This window comes from Saccopteryx leptura, chromosome 1, assembly GCF_036850995.1.
Source record: "Saccopteryx leptura isolate mSacLep1 chromosome 1, mSacLep1_pri_phased_curated, whole genome shotgun sequence".
Classification (NCBI taxonomy): Eukaryota; Metazoa; Chordata; class Mammalia; order Chiroptera; family Emballonuridae; genus Saccopteryx; species Saccopteryx leptura.
In genome coordinates, this window is record NC_089503.1 from 154,590,793 (window position 1) to 154,612,222 (window position 21,430).

The following is a 21,430-nucleotide window of genomic DNA, read 5'->3' on the forward strand; positions in this document are numbered from 1 at the left end:
CTGGCAGCTGTTAGGGGAGAAGGGGGAGGGTAGGGAGCGATACTGCTCGCTCTGCTGGTATCTGTGTCTCCACCGCATGGAACGGAGAGAAGGAGAGGTTGGAGTCACTCCGGCGGTGTAAACCGAGATGGCGATTCCGGGGAAGGTGTTTCATCAATGGCGGGCGGAGGTGGGATGAGTTCTGTTGGAACACATGGAGTTTGGAATGTCTTCTTAAAGGCAAGTAGGCTAGAGGTCAGGAAACTGGTCTGTCTTGTGAGGAATCACATTCAGCTCTGTTCACCTAACTCCTAAGCAATTGACAACAAATCAGTTTTGTTTAGGGTTTGATGCTTGTTTTATGGGAAGGGACAGCCTGGAGGAAGGAGACAAGATTAACAAGTAACTAAATTCTTGATTGGAATGAAACTTGTCATGGTTCACTTTCTAGTGAATAAGAATATATAGAGAATATCTGCTTAGTCTGCTGAATGACATGAGACCCCCCGAGATATCTTCAGATTTATATTTTGATAGGATAATTGAGAATAGGAGTTGTTTTCTGGAATTTCTTTCTGTTTCAAATGGTCTAATTTGTTAATATCTGATGTACAACAAGGCTCAGTGGTTTTCTTAAACTCTGTGGACAAGTTATTGGGCCTTGAGATACACGAATTCTGCTTTTAGCTTAGGTTTAATGCATAGTATTATCAATATATGTTTACAGGGATTTTGTGGGGTTTTTTTTTTTTTCATTTCGCTTCCTTAAAGAGATACTTTACCATGAATCCATTTTATGAAGATTTAATCCAATTAGCAGATGATTCCCTTTGAAAATGCCTTAGTTCACTCTCAAATTTTGCTTTAGAAATGTCTTAGTGTATTGCCCAGCCAGGTGGTAGTGTACTGGATAGAGTGTTGTCCTGGGATACTGAAGATCCAGGTTCGAAACTCCAAGATCGTCAGCTTGAGTGTAGGCTCACCAGCTTAAGCACAGGGTTGCTGGCTTGAGCACGGGATCATAGACATGACCCCATGTCACTGGCTTGAGCCCAAAGGTTGCTGGCTTGAACAACGGATCACATGCTCTGCTATAGCCACCTGCTCAAGGCACATATGAGAAAGCAATCAGTGAACAATTAAGGTGCTACAACAACAAGTTGATGCTTCTCATTTCTCTCCCTTTCTGTCTGCTACCCCCTTCTCGTGCGTGCTTAAAGAAAAAAGAAAAAAGAAATGTCTTAGGTGTTATGAAATAATTTATTTTTTTGTATGGCAATGTTATTAAGGTCACTAATCCAAATTTCCTGCCTCTCTTTATCCTGTGATTATATTACCATTCCAAATACTAAATATTCTTTTTTCTACCTCTGAAAGTTCTCTAACTTTGTCAAAACATCAGTCCATCTCACTTATGCAGTTTGTTCCTGCGTGGTGTAGCTAACAACCTGAAGAAAATACAAAATGAGAATCAAATATGAGTGCTAAAAATTGGTCAGTACTTAAGCATCGGTCCCAGATGGGGTTTCCAGGTGGATCCTGGTCGGGGCACATTTGGGAGTCTGCCTCACTATCTCCCCTCCTCTCACCTAAAAATAAATAAATAAAGAAATTGAATGATTTTAATTTTTTTCTTCCTGACCTCTTGATATTTCTCCCTATGCCCTTGCTCGGCTTCTACCATCAGCGTAAGTAGTCAGTGCTCTGGGATTCACTCTCCCACGTGCTTTTCCTTTTCTGCTCTCAGTTTCTGTAAGCTCTTCTGTTCCTCATACGGCAGCAGGTCTGTCTGATTTTTCATCCTTCACCAACCTGCTGGGGAGACTCCCTGCTGACCCAGCATGCTGCTTCACTGGAATAGAGTTGAGGATGAAAAAGAATCCTTTGAACCCTGTTCTTTTAACTACATGCTACATTTTAATGGTAGCCAAAGGCCAGCCATGGGCATACCAAAGCAACAGCAACCTGCCTGCAGGCCCAACCCTGTTACAGACCTGATACACACTGACTCCGATCATGTCTCCTTTCAACTGGAAGTCCTGCCTCTGATATTTGCATTTAAACTTACGGCATTCAAACCTTGTCTTTCCTTAGAGAATTTTTTGACGAGGGCTCCTTATGCCCTCTCCACCCTGGGCTAGCCTATGCTCACTCAGGTCCAGAGCCCTGGGAGTAACCCTGAACCCCGTTAGGACCAGCCAAGGAACCTAGAGGCTCTGGCGGGAGGATGTTTAGAAACTGACTTATAGTTAATGACTTATAGGTAATTTAAATCGTGACCTTCCAAAGACAATGTCATTGACTTTACTTTCTTATGTGAAACAAAGACTCGAGGGAATTTCAAACCACCTAGGGCAAGGTAGAGGAGAGATTTCTGAGTAGGCCACTCTTCATCTCGATTCTCCTATTGGAGAAGTGGGCACTCTCTCTCTTCCCATCGTCCTCTGCCCTGTGATTGAAGTCACCTCTCTGAGTCTCCACTGTCCGGGGAGCCAAATGGCATGCTGTCACTGGACAGCACACTGGTGGTACAGAGGGCATCCACTCTACCACACCTTTTCTAGGCAAGCTTGGATGGACACACACATACATATATCCACATCTGAATGCACACAGATCATTTGTTAAGTTATGTTCCTAGCACCTAAAGAAACGGGACGATGAAAGACTGTTGACTCATTGGAGCAGATCGATCATTTTAGAACTGGGAAAATCTGATGTGAGTCACAGACATGGTGCACAGGAAAAATCATTGCATTGTGGATGTTTACTTCTTATTTCTGGACAGTCCCCATAGACTGAAAAGCGCATGTAGTCACTTGTTAAGGCTCTTTCCAGCTTTGCCAGTAAGCCATAGTGAGGTTTCCTTCCACGTCTCAGGAGGGTAAGGAAGACATGCCTGTGACCTGTCTGGATGTGACCCTTAGGGTAAGCTGGCCAGTGAATGGCAAACGTGGCATTCTGCCTGAGATACTCTAGATCAGTCTTTTACAGGAATTGGACTAAGCAGTGTGCTCCTCTCAGAAAACATAAGCTGTTATGTCTTACACCCCAGTGGTCAGAACTGTGTGGGGGGGTGGGTATTAGGCAATATTAGAACTGGTTGGACACACACAAAAAAGAATTCTACCTAAAGTCTAAGGGGTTCTTCATTTCTGGTAGCGTTTGCCCTTTTACTATGATATTTTCATTATGCAGAAATAGAGTAAACATTGCTTCTTCCCTGAAAGTAAAATGACCTTAGTTTTCTTCTCCATGCTGTAAGAAAACAACTAGAATATCTTCAGTGTGATTTCGAATGGAATCCATTGAGGTCCCAAGAGAACCAGCTTCACAGTACTATTTTTCTTTAGATGATAATGGCACAGTTAAATAGGGAAGAATTGTCTATGTATTTTTGTTTTAATTTTAAAGAACTGAAGAGTTTGTCAAATCAAAATTGTGCATTTTGCTACAATAAAAATTTTGAAAAAAGAAAATAGAAATTATGTCCAAATCACCATTTTTCCAGGGTTCTTGTAAGCTGATAGAATCAAAAGGTGGAAGAAAGGAAAAAGAGAAAATAAGAAAATAAAGATTGTTTTGAATTGTTTTCATTCTGTGTTATAGTTTGATTATGAATTTCCACATCAGTCTATATTTGAATTCAAGGATTTCAAGGTTATAGTTGAAAAAAGATATTCTGAGCCTTAAAAATAAATTCGCTCTCTCTCTTTCAACACACACACTCAAATGTAATATAAGTAGAGAATTGATTTTTCAGCAACATCTGAGGCTTTAGGGGTTTAACCTTTCTAAGTAATAGTAAAAAGGGTATTTGGTTTGATTCTACTAATCAAGATGTTGCTTTTTGCCTCTCTTAAGTACCACTCTTTGGTATTTAAATTTTCTTTGCCATTGTATCTGAGATCAGGGAGACCACACATTAGAGAACTTATGTTTGTAGAAGGCTTAAGTGGATTTAGGAGTCAAAACAAACTATTCTCCCAGTGCAGTAACCCTGGCACAGAAGCCTTACATGTTCATACACTGAACATACATTGCAGGGTAAGAGCTTTAAGTTGGGGGTTAGATTTCTAAAAATAACTGTAAGTGCTCAATACTTTCTGCTTCTTACCCAGCCTCATACCGCGGAGGATTTCCTGGGCTTATCTTGTTAGATTGCATAATCAATACACCAAGTTCCAGCATGTAATTGAAGGCTTTATTTGTTTGTCTGCAATGTAAGGTCATGCCTTTAAGATTAAGTTACATGTACTGTTGCTGATTTGTGTAGTTATTGCTTCACACAAAACAAGAAGTTAAATTTTGAAAATATTTTCTACGGTAACTTAGTAATTTTCACTGGTGTCTCTTATCTTTTAAACTAGTGATTTAAATATCTGTAGCCTAGGGAAATGTTTTTTTAATATATATATATATATATATATATATATATATATATATATATATATGTTTTATATTTGATTATCCACTGATCTAGTAAGAGTATATTTTCTTGAAATCAATAACTATACGCCAGTTTTGAGCACTGCAGAGAGCACAATGCATGACTGTATCATTTTACCCAGACATATTGTAATAATTTGACTTGCTCTCTCACTTTCAGAATGGAGATGATTCAACCAGATCATGGTTGATTTTTCCTCCAAAATACCCACATGTGTGCAGAGTGCAGAATAGCAGTTATTAAGGTAGAGTTAAAACACACTATATTTGCAAGGGGCCAGTGGAGATACTGCTTCTGGCCTCATGATCAGAAGCAAGTTAGGGAAACTTTGAACTTGATCATTATCAGTAAAATGAACATAGTGAAGGCTGTTCTAGGTGCCATAAAATTATTATGATGATCATCAAGGAGAATGAGATTCTTACTGTAATATGTCTCTATAAACTGAACTCAGTGTTTTTGTTAGTGCTGGTATTATGGTTATTGTGATTATGCAAATATAGTAAAAGTGATACTTTCAGGCATTTAGAGACATGAATGAGGGTTTCCTTTTGTTTTTCTATTCTAAGACAAACCAGATGAGACATTAGGTATATTGTTCCATGCTTATTAGATTAAAAAAATTGGGTACTCTAATATATTTATGTATGTATGTATTATATAAATGTGTTTACATATTTATTTACTTACATATTTATTATTATACTAGGATCATGGAGAGTCTGAAACTCAGCATAAAAAGGATAAAATATATTTCTGCTATGATCTTATACAGTTTCAAATTTCTATGAATGTATGAGTACAAGTCAAGCTACCATAAGATTTTACTTTACTATATTTCATTATCCCTTCTTACTTCTGGTAGTGAAACCCAGGCACAGCAGCAAACCCAAATAGAAAAAAAAGAGGAGAAGTGTGTGTTCCATCAGGAATATGTGGCTATGTTAAATATTAAGGGAAAATTCTACCATTAAATGTAGGACTTCAAAATCTGTAACAGGTGAGAGCTTGTCATTTTGGGTCATGGAAAAGCTTTTTTGAATTTCAACATAAATAACCAAATGCTAAGTAAGCTTCTTGTCAGCTTATACATTTCTTTTCTCTACAGTTTAAATTTTTCTATATTTTAGTTATGCCTAACTGTGAACATCAGATTTTAGTAAAATTCTTCATTATTTATATATTTGTAGAGGTTGTACGTGGCAGTAGGTAGTGCTATACATGTGCTTATTAAATGAAAACACAGGCACATTTGCACATTATTAATAAATTTAGACCCTCATTTATAGAACTATTTTAAGTGGAAAACACCTAAACAGATTATTTATTTAGCTCTTTTAAATACAGCCACTTTATGTGTTCACTTGTTATATAAAGTTTCTCCTTTTATCTCTATAAAAGGTACAAATTCTTTCCACATGACACCATCAGTCATACAAATGGACAAATATGTAAATTATGTAGGAAAAAAATCTAATGCCTTACTCTTTTATATGGTAACAAATATTTGTAGAAATAATAATTAGTAATAAGCACTCAAGAGTTACAGTCAGGTAGAAAAGGTTTTCTTAAGTCTCTTGCTTCTTTTCCGTCTTTGGTGGCTGCCTTCTTTATTAAGAGCAGAAGATGCTTCTTTGTGGTCACCTTAATTTCAGCAATTTTCAACCCTACCAGTATCCTAACACCTCTAGATTTAATTAGAAGTGTTAAACAATTTGAGACTGCTATCAAAAGCGATGATCTAATTTGTAGCTCATCAGTGCAGGGCTGCTTTACTAAAACCCATAACATGAATTTAAAAGTGCCGATTAAATAATAGCACTTACAACACATGGCATCATTGCTTAGCTTATTACGCTGAGTGAAAACACACAGCACCAATGGGTGTTTCAGACTGAACCTGCCTCCCAACGTTGTGTGTCTTGCAAGGATTGAGCCTCAGGCAAGGGTTTCCTTCTAGAAGACAGTTCCAATTAAATAACAGGATAGGTGGCTCCATCCCTGGCTTTGGAGACAGAAGGGAAGGAGGAGAACCCTCTGAGAGCTCTGGGCCACTAGGAAAATATACTGCTCACAAAAATTAGGGATATTTTATTGCTTCATATTTATTTTGAAATATCCCCTAATTTTTGTGAGCAGTATATAAACATGAACTACAACTGTGTCACCAAATTATTTCATTGACCTCAAACTCTCCAGGGAATTTTCCCTCAGAGGTTTTCCTGATGGAAACGTGAGGTGATTTTTCCTCTCTATCCCCTGGAGGAGAGGTTTCTTTCTGCTGCTTGAAATGAAACCACTCACTTTAAAGAAAGTCTGTGCTATGGTTATGTTCTTTAAATGCTTGAAAATATTGCATTACAATTATCAAGAATTTTACTCATAGAAATGGTCATGAACTATATGGCTGTGATATTTGGAATGGAGAGGGTTTATACTGTGGTTTCAACAAGCCAGTCATCAAATTCCAGCTTTGGCACCTAACAAGTGTGTGACTTTGAGTAAATATCTTGAGTTTTCTAAGCTTTGTGTTTCTTACCTTTAAGAACAATATAGGGTTTCAGAATGCTATGAGGAGCAATGAGATGAAGGAATAATATCTTGCAGGGAGATGTGTTCAGTATGTGATACTATCTTCCATTGTTCCTTTATATTTATGTGCTATATAAAATAATACTTATATGTGCAAAAATATGTAAAATATATTTGCTTATAAATTACTTGTACAAACAAGAAAAGAGATAGCCAAGGAAAATATTCTGCTTGAAATGCTAATTATAATTGAACAATAAATTTAAAATCTTGAAATAGTGTCTGATTTGGGGCCTTTCTATAAGGAGTATTAATGAACTCTTAGTATAAAGAAAATGGATTAATATACACACCAAATTAAAAATGTAATTTATTGACTTGTTTCATTTTTATTTGAAAGTAATGCACCAACATTAAGAGAAATATGGTAAAAAATATTCATGATCTCAAGCATCATTAAATTTTAATTTACAAATCTACTTAATGCAAATTTTATGTTTTATCATCATTATTGAAGCAGAAAAAAGTACACTTAGAACTTGAGGGATTAATTGACCAGAAAAGAAGTCTAGACCAAGCTCTAAATGACCAGGCATTACACGGCAACAGAAACTTAGTTACGCACTAACTTTATATTTTACCTCTAGAAATTGTTTGAACTATTCTATAATGCAAAAAGGTTGGTGTCACAGGTAAAAATGTATGTAAATATTTCATAACACTACAAATATGAAAAATAAATTTCTCCATCTGAAAAAAATATATGTAATTGTCTATCAAATTTTTTTAAAAAGTCTTATTGCTAGATATCATGGAATTTAAATAATTTGGAGATATTGCTATTAAGAATACAAGTATATATATTTCAAGATTTCAAGAACTCTTATCTTGTGAATTGATGGAAATAATTCAGAACTTTCAAATACATTTCGACATATCCTGCTCAGGTTATTAACAAAGTTGATAGGTCATGAAAACAATGAAAGTGTGGTAGGCTCTCTTTCTTCCTGTGTACTTGGAGTTAATGCCTGTTTTGCACAGCACTATACTATGGGAAATGCAACCATATATGTGTATTGCTACTGAATAGGAATATTCTTACTGAATACAGGGGGTCGTCAGATACGACAACCTCAACATACAATGTTTTGCATTTACGATGATCGCTCCCGTAAAAACTTAAAAAAAATGAGAGGTGAATGTTTTGGCTTGTGCTAAAGTACGTTAGCTTCGTACTTTTTTTTACACTCATTTTTTGTTATTTTTTTTGTTACTACAGTACAGTATATGTATGTCCTTTTCCTTTTTCTGTGAATTAGTTGTGTCTTCATGCTCTAGATTATGATTTTACAACTGTGTTAGGATAGGTAAGCGGCTTAGGCTGTGTTTCCACTGACACCAAAATTCGGGTTACGTCACTGTCATAGGAATGGAACTGTGTCGTAACCCAAGGACCTCCTGTAACTTAATTTAACATGACCTCATCGAACTGATCTTCACTTTTCTTCTCTTTGACATTATCACTTAATATGATCTGTGATAAAAGTCACAACTATGTTTCATTCAACTAGACAGAAATCTCCTCCGGACATTTCTTAAATATTTCTCTTTATAATAAATATATGAATCAAACAGTTTTAGGGTATATATTTCAAAGAACAAAATAATCTCAAATTAATCCTTAAAAACAGTGGTAATTCTGTTTCAGTCACTAATCAGTGTAAAGCTTGCTCCCAAAGTCTTTTTATGGTTATCACACTTCAGCACCGTGAAATTGATGGAGAACAACTGTTGTTACCTGACTGTCCTCTTCCATACAGAGGAGGTCACGGCATTTTCAGGGAATAGGAATTCTTTGCCATTAGCAGCCTGTTACACTCTACTTCCTGGGCCATCCGGCTGATTCTGCTCTGCTCTATTCCTTTTCTGGAGAACTTCTTAAAGCAACTCTCTGTCTGATTGGCATTTTGCTGTGATGGATAAGGCGATGCATTTACTCATAGACTGCAGGACTACATTGAACCCAGCTCCGTGGAGCTCTTTCTCTACCTGGCTTTCTTGTCCGACTTTGAGGACAGTTAGCAGTTGATGCAGAAATGCCCAGCTTCTAAGTCCCATATTTTGGATTTTCTAAGATTTTTACTTCCTGAACATATTTATACTTATATTTGCTTTCAAGGGATAAGGTAGAATGAATTCAGATATTCAGTAATGAAATGTTTTGGCTTATAAATGAACAAAAATTTCAGTTCATATGGAAGATGATGACCTGGGAACTTTTGTTCTTATGATAGGTCACTAAGTGATCTAATTTGAGTTCAAATGTCCTGTGTCTACAGATCTAATTCTACTCTAGAATAAACATGTTCTTTTTCTTTTACTTTGTTTTCTTTATTTTTTTCTTTCTTCTTTTTCTTCTTATTTTTTCTTTTTTTTTTTTTGTCAAAGCCTTTCATCCTGATCCAAAATTCAGTAACAATACAAACAGGACATCAAAACAGATGCCTAGAAAATATTTAACTTACACCTAGAGAAAGATGAAAATGTTTTTTTTCCAATATGAAAGATCCCTGATGGAATAATTAATTTTCCTGGTAATTTGACTTACTATGCATTCCTCAAAAAATAATTAATTTCAGTCATACCTCAGTGAAGTAATGGATTAGATGAGTGAATGCTTTTGAATAACAGGAAATTGATCTATAAGGAGCAATTTGTTGATAAAGTATTCTCTAAAATTAAAAACAAGATCAACTCTAATTAAATCAGAGTTCACAAGTTACTTTTTGTTCACTTTCAATAGGCTTCAAATGATGTGTAAGTGGGTAATATTTAGGCCATATGGTGAGGCACTTTGAGCATACAGTCTCCTGTTCATGTTGTTATTTTTAATGTAGACTAAAATATGATAGAGTCATTTTTAAAAGATGAAAACAAAACAGTCACGTAATAAAAGAAATATGGTGTTTTAGTAATGGAAATGTTCCTGCATTTTTTTAAACCCCCTTATATATGACCTTTATTCCTGTAGGTCTCCTCTTTGCCTTCTTTTAATTTAAGATCATTCTTAATATTTTAATATCAATATCATCTTTCACATAATATGTAATTTAAGATAGTTCTTTTTTTTTTTTTTGTATTTTTCTGAAGCTGGAAATGGGGAGAGACAGTCAGACAGACTCCCGCATGCGCCCGACCGGGATCCACTCGGCACGCCCACCAGGGGCGACACTCTGCCCACCAGGGGGCGATGCTCTGCCCATCTGGGGCGTCGCTCTGCCGCGACCAGAGCCACTCTAGTGCCTGGGGCAGAGGCCAAGGAGCCATCCCCAGCGCCCGGGCCATCTTTGCTCCAATAGAGCCTTGGCTGTGGGAGGGGAAGAGAGAGACAGAGAGGAAGGGGGTAGTGGAGAAGCAGATGGGCACTTCTCCTATGTGCCCTGGCCCGGAATCGAACCCGGGTGCCCCGCATGCCAGGCCAATGCTCTACCTCTGAGCCAACCGGCCAGGGCCTTAAGATAGTTCTTAATATTTTCTTGTCATATTCAATAACAGTTTAAATGTGAGATGTGGGTTGATTGGTTAGATTTTCAGCCTTACTATCTTGCCTGCAACTATAAATATGGTAAATTTGTAAAATCAAGAGCAATATCATGGAGTAGTTAAGAGTGCGGTCTCTAGGACCAGTGTGCCTGCATTCAAACCACCGAATCTTCTGTGTACAAACTTGTGACCTTGATAACCTTGAGCAGTCACTGTGTTCTGTCTCCACAAAATCACCCCCAGTTGAGAACCACTGCTCAACCCTTCTTCCTGATTAATTTCCCTAATGGACAGTTTAGGTTATATCATTTGCTGCTGAAAACTTACAGTGGCTTCTCATATTATGCTGAAATGTCCTCACAACTAGTTCTGGTTACCACTCTGTTTCCTGGTACACTCGTTATTCTCTTACATATATTCTGTATGATTTAATCTGGGTGGTCTCTGAGAAACACTTCAGATAGATGGATGGATGGATGGATGGATGGATTGATGGATGGATGGATGGATGGATAGATAGATGATAGATAGATAGATAGATAGATAGATAGATAGATAGATAGATAGATAGATAGATGATAGATAGATAGCCTGACCTCATTTTTTAAAATACATTTCATTTTAAGAAACTTAACTCATTCAACCAAATGGGGCTAGTTATTTTTTATTTGTTAGCAGCCACATGCAAGTCCAATCTTTACAAAGTTGGGGCTTCTAAACCTTACCCTGTTCAATTTTTTAATTAAATGTATTGGGGTGACACTGCTTAATAAGATTATATAGGCTTCAAATGTACAAGTCTATGATCAATCATATGATATTGCATTATGAGGCCACCACCCAAAGTAAAATCTTCTCCCATCACCATATGCATATATTTGACCCCCTTTACCACCCCCTTCATCACCATATACATACATTTGACACCCTTTACCCTTTCCAACCCCCACCCCGCTTCCCTCTGGTAACCACCATACTGGTGTCTGTGTCTATGAGTTTTATTTATTTCTTGCTTTCAGTTTTGTGTCTCACATATGAGTGAAATCATATAGTTCTTAGTATTTTTTTGTCTTACTTATTTTGCTTAACATGATATTCTCAAGATTCATCTATGTTGTTACAAATGGCAGTATTTCATCCTATCTTATAGATGAGTAGTATTCCACTGCATGTATGTGCTATATCTTCTCTAACCAGTCATCTAGCAAAGGACACTTGGATTGTTTCCATGTCTTGGCCACCATGACACTTTTGTTGCCTATCAGTTTTCCATTGGGTTTCTAATTAACAGTCTTTACTGCAACCCTCAGAGGGTGCAGATATATGGAAGAAGAAGCATCAGCTCAGTTCTCAAGGCACCAGATATATTATCAACACAAGGGCACACTTGGACATGAACATATGCTACACATTAGACAACTCCACATTGTTTGTTGTATTAAATTTATTGGAATGACATTGGGTAATAAAAATATATAGGACTCAAGTGTACATTTCTATGATATATGATCTGTATATTGCATTTTGTGCCCACCACCCAAAGTCATGTTCAATTTTTTGAATCTATAAATTTGACTTTGGAAAACCCCATTAAAATATGAAGAAAATATACACATATATATAATATATTGTAAAGAATAACTTTAAATGTGTCTGATCATGCAAGCGTTACTCTGAGAGAGGCAGGAATGGTTTCATGGGCGTGTGGGGTAGGACCTGGCCATCGCTCCAGGACTCTCTTTCAGAAGGATCCTATGCTTGGTTCAATTTTCTGCTGCCACTCTCTTGAAATCCTTATAGTTTTATCTTTAAATGTATGTTTTGTAAGTGAGGTCTCTTGGCACAGCGGGCATGGAGGTGGGTGGGCAGCCTGCAGGTAGCACGGGCAGCACAGAGCCGGGCAGCTGACCAGGCAGCAGGCACGCATTTGCCTGCTTCAGCAGCCTGGGAGGCTGTGTCGCCAACACGGCCACACCAGACCTCACCAATTAGCAGTGGCAACAGGAGCTGCAGCAGCAGCAGCCTCCGTGGAGATAGGAGCGGCACCTCTATTGCTGCAGCTATAGGACCCATGATGAGAGGCCAACTGCCATTAGTCCCACGAGCCGGTATCTGACATATCTACACATATATCAAGTCTTCTGCCCAAGTTCCGTGGCCAAACCTGCAGAGCTCAGGCAGCAAACTTTGTCAATAAATTATCACAAAATAGAGAATTCACATGGACATTGCAACAGAGCATATCAGGGAGGTTTTGTAGTTTGTAATGTCCAGTTTTGAAAACTACTGCAAAGGTGTAAAGCTAGTAGCCACCAGCCTAGAAATAACAGATTAAGATCATCACATTTGGTGGAGCGTAGCGCTATTTTCACGTGAAGCGTGAGTGAGCTACTTATTGACAAGGAAGATGATTTTTTAAAATGAAATAGTTCTTGACATTGAGTTTAAAGGGGTAGGATATAAATATAAATAGGAATTTTGGATTCTGTACAAATCATGAAACTACTTTTGGTCTCCTGTGCGACCTCATCAAATTACCGAAAATATCAGAGGAAATATTAAAATACCATTGTGTACATTTACATTAAATTCAATAGAAAGGCAGTCAATATAAGGGATCTTTGTTGTGATGCAATTGTTCTGTGTGTTGACTGTGTTGATAAATACATAGAGCTATGCAGGCAATAAAATTACATACAATTAAATACACACACAAATAGATACATGTGAATTATTGACGTATGAATGAGATAACTATATTGCATCCATGTCAGTTTCCTGGCAGTGACAGGGTATTATAGTTTTGTAAGATGTAACCATGGGGGAAAACTAAGTGTACATCTCTCTTTATTATTTCTTCCAGTTTTCATTTTAATCTGTAATTATCTTAAGATAAAAAGTTTAATTTTAAAAAAACCACACTTTACCTGCACATAAAACTGATCTGTGTGAAGAATTACATCTTTATTGAAAAGTTGTTCTACGAGAGTAAGCTCCAGATGTACTGATAGTTATATATTAAAATAATTTGTCAGAAATGTACCCCAAGGTTGTCACAGCCTACAACATACTCCTAACAGCTCCAGTAACAGTTGCATGAAGAGATAGACCTTTCCTATAATTAAAAAGTATCAAGAATTATCCTTGGTCTCGTTAGCCAAAAGCAACTGGTGCCATGTTTGATTTTATCATTAAAAATGAAATTGCTAATTGTATACATTTGGATGACCTAGGGAATGAATTTGCAGAAAATTAAGCCAAAAAATCATATGATCAATCAAGATATCACAATAATGCAGTATTATTGTTTATTGTAGTATATGTAATTAAACCAAAATACTATTTTTTTGAAATTTGTAATATTTATGTTGTTACTCATTGGTCATTATGACCCCACTAAGTTTTATAAATAATAACATTTGCAAAGGAAAACTATTTATGTATTACTATCTTTAACAATGCTTTTTTCTCTGAGTTCTGAATTAGAAGACCCAAATGTTCAGTTTGCATTAGGCATCGTAAATTATGTAAGTACTGGGCTAAGGAGTTTGATGTAAATTAAAGAAAAAAATTAAAAAGAATTTTAAAGGTAGATAAGATATATTAAACAGCTTTTTGTGGAATTCAGCTTGGAATAAAGTTTTGAAATGACATCAGAAAATTGCATTTAATAACTAATCTTAGATGTCAGCTTTTTTTCCCCCCAGAGTGTTTGCCAAGATATGATTTTACTAATTTTATTTTACTTTAGTATTTTTTTAAAAGCCAAAAAGTTTCATTCATTTGAATTTTAGTATACATTACTCTGAGAGAGGGCTTTAGGGATGTCTTTTCATTTATCAGACACGTATTTTAAAATATGGGTTTTTTTTTATTCAAGCAATACAGGATTAAGGACTACACAAATATGTCCAATTGAATTTTAAAATATCTAAACATTATTGTTTTGATAAAAATTACTATGCTTAGCTTGTCAGCTTCACACCCATCTTAGCTTGCAAATGCATTACTGGGAAATGACCACATTTCCTGGAAACTTTGAGAAGAGCCATCAAGCATTCATCCTTTCAATTTTTTTTTCTTTTTCCAAGTGAGAGGAGGAGAGATAGAGAGACAGACTCCCACATGCTCCCCAAGCAGGGTACACCTGGTAACCCCATCTGGGGTCATGCTTGCAACCAAGCTATTTTTAGCGCCTGAGGCAAAGGCCATAAAGGTATTCTCAGTGCCCAAGGCAATGCACTCGAACCAATTGAGCCATGGCTGCAGGAGAGGAAGAGAGAGAGAGAGAGAGAGAGAGAGAAGCAGGAGGGGTGGAGAAGCAGATGGTCGCTTCTACTTTGTGCCCTGACCAGGAATCAAACCTGGAACATCCACATGCCAAGTTGATGCTCTACCACTGAGCCCACAGGCCAGGGCCTCATCTTTGGCATTTTTATGTTATACTCACACCATTTTCCCACAAGTAATTTTAGTTTTAAAAGCAACAAACCTGAAACTGAGTAGTAAGGCACATGTTAACAAGGGACTATTTCTATGTCCTAGTGCCAGGAGGGCTTTGGAAAACATCACATTATCCTATGAGCGGTTAGGGACAGGTCCCTATGTCAAGGCTACATTTCAAGGATGGCTCCATACTCAGTATCTGTTATGCTTCTGTGTCGGGTCATACTCACTTTTTATCTGCACCCTAATGGCTCAGTCTGTTGTCCTTTTCTCTTCTGTTCCAGAATGACTCGTGGGGAAAGCAGTATTCATATGCACTCTTCAAAGCCATGAGTCACATGCTGTGCATCGGGTACGGAGCCCAAGCCCCGGTCAGCATGTCTGACCTCTGGATCACCATGCTCAGCATGATCGTCGGGGCCACCTGCTATGCTATGTTTGTGGGCCATGCCACGGCTTTAATCCAGTCTCTGGATTCCTCGAGGCGGCAATATCAGGAGAAGGTAATTTGTCCTATCTTTAATATCTTCAAGTGGCTGTTTTGTAAATTGAGTTAATAGTGTTCAAGACAGCTAAACTATTTCCTCTGTCTAAAATGTAATGAGATAAGTCCTGCCTGGTTGGCTTAGCGGTAGAGTGTTGGCTGGCATGTGGAAGTCCCAGGTTCAATTCTCAGAGCACATAGGAGAAGTGACCATCTGCTTCTCTTCACCCCCCTTCTCTCTCTCCTTTTCTCTCTTCTCCTCCTGCAGCTACGGCTCAGATGGTTTGAGCAAGCTGGCCTTAGGTGCTGATGATGGCTCCATAGCCTGGACTCAGGTGCTAAAATAGCTCAGTTGCTGAGCAACAGAGTAACACCCCAGAGGGGCAGAGCATTGCCCCATACAGGGCTTGCCAGGTAGATACTGGTCAGGGCACATTTGGGAGTCTGTTTCTCTGCCTCCCTGCCTCTCACTTAATTAAAAAAAAAATGTAGTGAGATCAAATGTTTAAAGCAAGAAAAAACAATCTATTTTGATATTTTGAGGTTTCTCCAAGATAGTTCTCATAGCTTTTATTTGTTTCCAATTTCCCTGTCGATTAATAATTTAAAAACTCTGAATTTTCATGCAAAGAAAAAATAGCTACATGTTTCAAAATGTATGAAGCTGATTTAAGGTATTATCATGGTTTGTGTTCTATTCTATTTCTTCAGTTACAATAATATAAAGCCTTCTCTAGTATATGTTAGAAAGATGTTAGCTGATTAAATGGGACAGGGCACCATTGCTTGTGTCTCTCTGTGCCTCTGCATGTTATAATTATAATGTATGTTACAATCCATATGCTTATATGTTGCCCTTGCATCTAGATAAGTCACCATACCCTCCACTCCTTAAAATGCAGAATACCAGCTGCTATCATGCATTCTTATCACCATCTGTTAATTAAAAGGATGGCTGCTTGAAATCTCTCAAAAGAGAGAGTAAAAGTAGATATATGCAATGATTTATTCTTGGATTTTTTTTTTTTTTTGTATACTGCAAGACTTTGGCTGAGGCTGGACCCTAGACCATCAGATAGTACTTTCTGAGTAGATACTTTCTGAGAGATAAATAAAAATATTTCATAACTGAAGGAATAATTTCATATGCGGGGCTTTGTTGAACCAGACAGAGTATATCGTATATACCTTGCCAAAGCATTTCTGAAAGTAACAGTGAATATCGTTCTAGAACACTTCCCCTAGTGAGTGATCAAGGCTGGGACTTATAATTACTTACAAAATAGCCAAAGATCATTTCAGTTTCATTTGCAAAAATTTTCCACACTATAATCACACAATAGGAGAAAGGGAGCCTAGACACTTTATTTCCCTTTAAGGTAATTACATGGCCACCCGATATTACAAGAGCAAGTTGGTATTTTATTACTAAAGTAATGAAAAGATGAATCATCAGAATTGCTTTGAGGTTCATTTTAAAATAAAGCCTCCAATTAAATTGTAAAGAACAAAACCCATAGTGAGGGAGAAGGGAATTTGTACAATGGTGACTTTGATTGAATATTGTAACTCAGAGAATTTGGGCTAAACTGATGAGTTAAGATAAGACTACAATCCAGTCTGTTTCTATTAAATTTTTCCTTTTTCCATTTTAGTTGATATTGCTTTTTATAAAAATGCTCTTTTCTGACCTCCTTTTTTGTCGGCATCATTGCAACATATTTTCTTAAAAAACAAGCAAGTCTCCAATTTCCACAACTGCTTTTGTTAGCATTGTAGTGCATATTAAGTAAACTCACCATTTCTGTGGTTTTAGATATACTATATAAACCAAGTGTAATTTGGAAACCCAACTCATTCAACAATGTAGTCCGAGACATTTATAAAGAAAGGTGTTATGATGTTTGTCATAATTTAAGTCATCAAGTTCCATATGTTTATTAAATTGATTTGGGTGATATTGGTTAATGAAATCGTGTAGGTGTCAAGTCTACAATTCTATGATACATCTTCTGTGTATTGCATGGTGTGCCCACCACCCAAAGGCAGATCTTCCAGCACCATGTATTTGACCCCTATTATCTTTTAACTTCTTTTTTTTTTTTTTGAAATGATAAGTAGGGAGGCAGAGAGACAGACTCCTGCATGTGCCCAACCAGGATCCACCCAGTGAGCCCACTAGGGGGCGATGCTCTACCCATATGGGCCCTTGCTCCTTTGCAACTGGAGTCATTCTAGTGCCTGAGGTAGAGGCCACAGAGCCATCTTCAGCACCTGGGCCAGCTTTGCTCCAATGGAGCCTTGGCTGCAAAAGGAGAAGAGAGAGACAGAGAGAAGGGAGAGGGGGAAGGGGATGGGCACCTCTCCTGTGTGCCCTGGCCGGGAATCAAACCCGGGACATCCACACACCGGGCCAACACTTGACTGCTGAGCCAACCGGCCAGGGCTTCTTTAACTTCTTGATCTTACCAGTGCTTCATAGAGGCCATGTATACTGAGAGTGGGATTTCTGGGTTGAATCATAATTCTACCTTTAACATTTTGAGGAATCTCTTATTTTGTAGTTAATATTTATCTTTAAGTGTATTGGAGCCATCTGCCATGGAAGCCTTAGAAATTAATATTGATATGATTTTCACTTCCACATACCCATTAGTAACATATCTTTTATGTGAGAGAAGCAGGCTTTAATCCCTTTTCAGAGTGCACTGGTACTCAGTCCACCTAATGGTGAGTGCCAGGCCCAGAGCTCACTCCTGCATAGCACTCAGCTGTTTCTCCAAAACTCGATGTCCTGTTTGCCTCAGGTGTCTGTAGTTAGAATGTCTAGTCTACTGACGGAGTTCCAGCCCACTGTGTACTTTTGGAAGCTCAGAGTCATTTCATTCTCCCTTCCTAGGAAACATCTGTTTAGCCTGGATCTTCCAACCTTAGATAGCTCTATCTTCACAAGCAGTAGTATAATGTCCTCTGATTATGAAATCCTTATCTACATAGTATACAGTGTTCATAATCTGATGGCGCTATACGATCAACATCATTGTCATCGTCGTCATCATCATCATCATTTTCTCTTTTCACCAAAAATATGTGTGATAGTTTTCACACTGTACCGTTGCAGATTAAACTTGGACTTAAATCACAATGTATGCTGCTGATTTCAAAGACTGTCAGGTGTTGTATTTTAATACATTTCAGACAGCTATATTTTCTTCTTCACTCAAATAGGAGAAGCTTCATGGTGTGAAATGGGTGGTGCTTAAAAATCTTCCTTTCCTGCTGCTCCTCTCTGGACCACCAGCAAGTCGTGCCGTTTCTGTAACTGGCACACTGGTCAAGCCCAGCTGCAGAAATAACCAAAAGCCATTGAAATTTTGTCTCCGTTCACTTTATTTATCGAGGGTCATCTTTTTGAGCATATTAATCTGTCCCACCCAGAGCTTTTGGGGACTGCAGGCCAGGAGTGAGAGAGGTAGGCCTGCTGTGCGGGCTGTGTCCTGTCATATGCCTAGTAGGAGCTTCTCTTTGTCACCAGGGTGGAAGACAGGAGGAGGGAGGAGCCAGAGGAAAAGAAGTGGTGGGAACGTGCCTGCTGGGTGGTTTAAGCAAGGTCCTCTGGTGGGTCTGGCAGATGAGAAAAGCGGGCACTTCCTTTGTGCTCTTTGGGTGGGTCCCGTTGAGTCCTTTCCTTGCACCCCTATCCCAAAAGGGCAGGTGGAGGGACTCACAGATCAGCACCCCCTCTCTGAAGGAATCTGCTCGCTAATCCCATCATGAAAATGCTCACTCTACTGTCTGACATCCGTGGAGCTTTGAGGAGACTGAGACCTCCCAGAGTCTTGATTCTTGAATCACCATTTACAATCATGCACCCATATATGAGACCTTCTTATATACCCAGTATCTCTCAGATTAGCAGCTCAGAGGATGTGAGAAAGAACACAGTCCAAACTTGCAGCCTTTTCTTTAACTCAACTGTTCTCAAAGCCTCCTCCACAGGTGGTACCAACAAGTCATACACATCCATACACATACATGTATATGTGACTTATGGCTTGTACTGTATATATAATTTTCTCTATATAAATTATATAGAGAATATAATTTTGTACATATATTTATATATATGTATGATTGTTTCCGGGTCAGATAAGTTTGGAAAAATTGATTGAAACAATATAGTGAAATGGGTGTTTTTGTTGCCCTAAATGTGTGTGCCCCAAACACTTGATGTTTTTGTCTGTGCCCTCCTTGTCAAACCTCTCTATATTTTAACCAATCACGTGCACTTTGGGAAATTCCTATCTAGACAAACTTCTCACAGTAATTATTCTTTTTTTTTACCTGAGCTTGGGTAGCTACTGTCTTGTCGCCGTCTCCACAGCAGGTCTAGTCTTCATGAGCGAAGCTGCTCTTGACCAACAGGTGACTTAATACTACATACTACCACTTAGTTCTTACCCCTGGACACCGCTGGGAAGCCTGCTGTGATTTCTAGACCTGTCACTCTCTATTCGGCCAAGTAGTTGCAGTAATAGCAGCTTTTGGGTGTGTAATTTTCCCTCTGTAATAAACAAGGTTTTAACACCAGACATTATGAATTTAGACTAAGAGATTTTCAACTCACCTTGGTATATCTGATGTACATGAAAGAGTGAATGGGAAATCTGACTGTGACCAAAGAGTCACTTTACTTATGTGAGGAAACTCTCAGATTGAAATACGTTCAGACTCTGAGTAGCTCCCTGTACCCAGAATGCTAAGCGTATCAACCCCAGGCAGGCCCGTGAGCGGTCTGTTTACCAAGCCTGTGCTTTTCCTGGTGGGAACACAAGGCAGCCAGCTGGGGCTATGCTGAGCTTCAGCTGTTGATTGTGTTTCACTTTATTTTTCTTTACTCTCACTTTAGTAATCATAAAAGTTAAAATACTAAATTTATCCGAAAGGAAAAAATGATAAAATGGTCCCTGTCTGTCAGAGTTTCTGTGATGCCTCTGGAAGGCCCTTAGGATTAAGAAGGTACCATTTAATGTAAGTAGTCTCCCCACTGTACAAGGGAGACCATATATGTAATCTTGTATGAAACTATAGGGGATTGTGCAGTTTTACATAATCATACCAAAAATGTAATATCCTAAGTCTGGTCAATTCAGGCAAATGTTTTTTCCTGCCTTAACTAAGTAATCCCTAGCTCCTTATTCTTCCCTTGTCTATGAGGGGACTGTAGTCAGGACTATCACATACATTTCTTATTCTATAGAAATAATATTTTTCTCTTTTAATCAGTCTAATTTTCCAAATTTGTCTAAGCTAATGCTATAACCAGAGACACGAGGCTGGCACCAGCCCTGTCTCCTCCTCAGTCCATTAGAACCCCATCTGCAGTGAAACACATTTCAGGCCACTGGACGTCAGTGACTATGGTTAGTAAGTATACATGGTGATGTGCCCTTCGAGAAGAATTTGGGTGGAGGAAGAATGGTGTCAAATCAACTTTTAAACTTCTGTTTTGAGCCAGACAATTATTGTTCTTTCAACAAACCAAATGCTTCTGACCCACCTCACCACCCTACCCCCTTACACACTTCTCCCACTTCCACTGTTTACATAGGTTCTATTACGGAACTAAAGTGGTCCGTTTGTGCACATCAAAGCCCAGTAAGACATGAACAGGGGCCTGACCAGGCGGTGGCGCAGTGGATAGAGCGTAGAACTGGGATGCGGAGGACCCAGGTTCGAAAACCCAAGGTTGCCAACTTAAGCGCGGGTTCATCTGGTTTGAGCAAGGCTCATCAGCTTGAACCCAAGGTCGCTGGCTTGAGCGAGGAGTTACTCAGTCTGCTGTAGCCCCCTGGTCAAGGCACACATGAGAAAGCAATCAAGGAACAACTAAGGTGCCGCAACAAAGAATTGATGCTTCTCATATCTCTCCTTCTTGTCTGTCTGTCTCTATCTGTCCCTTTCTCTGTCGCTGTCTCTGTCACACACACACACAC

General features: G+C 38.4%; 1 protein-coding gene across 2 annotated transcripts in view; it reads left to right on the forward strand.

Annotated features, from left to right (window-relative positions):
* HCN1 (hyperpolarization activated cyclic nucleotide gated potassium channel 1) overlaps positions 1 to 21,430 on the forward strand; it is a 338,266-nt gene that overhangs the window by 234,553 nt on the left and 82,283 nt on the right. For both annotated transcript variants that reach the window (XM_066377963.1, XM_066377973.1), the window contains exon 4: positions 15,235 to 15,453. In XM_066377963.1, the coding sequence (XP_066234060.1) occupies positions 15,235 to 15,453 (219 nt within the window). The remainder of the gene's footprint in view (positions 1 to 15,234; positions 15,454 to 21,430) is intronic.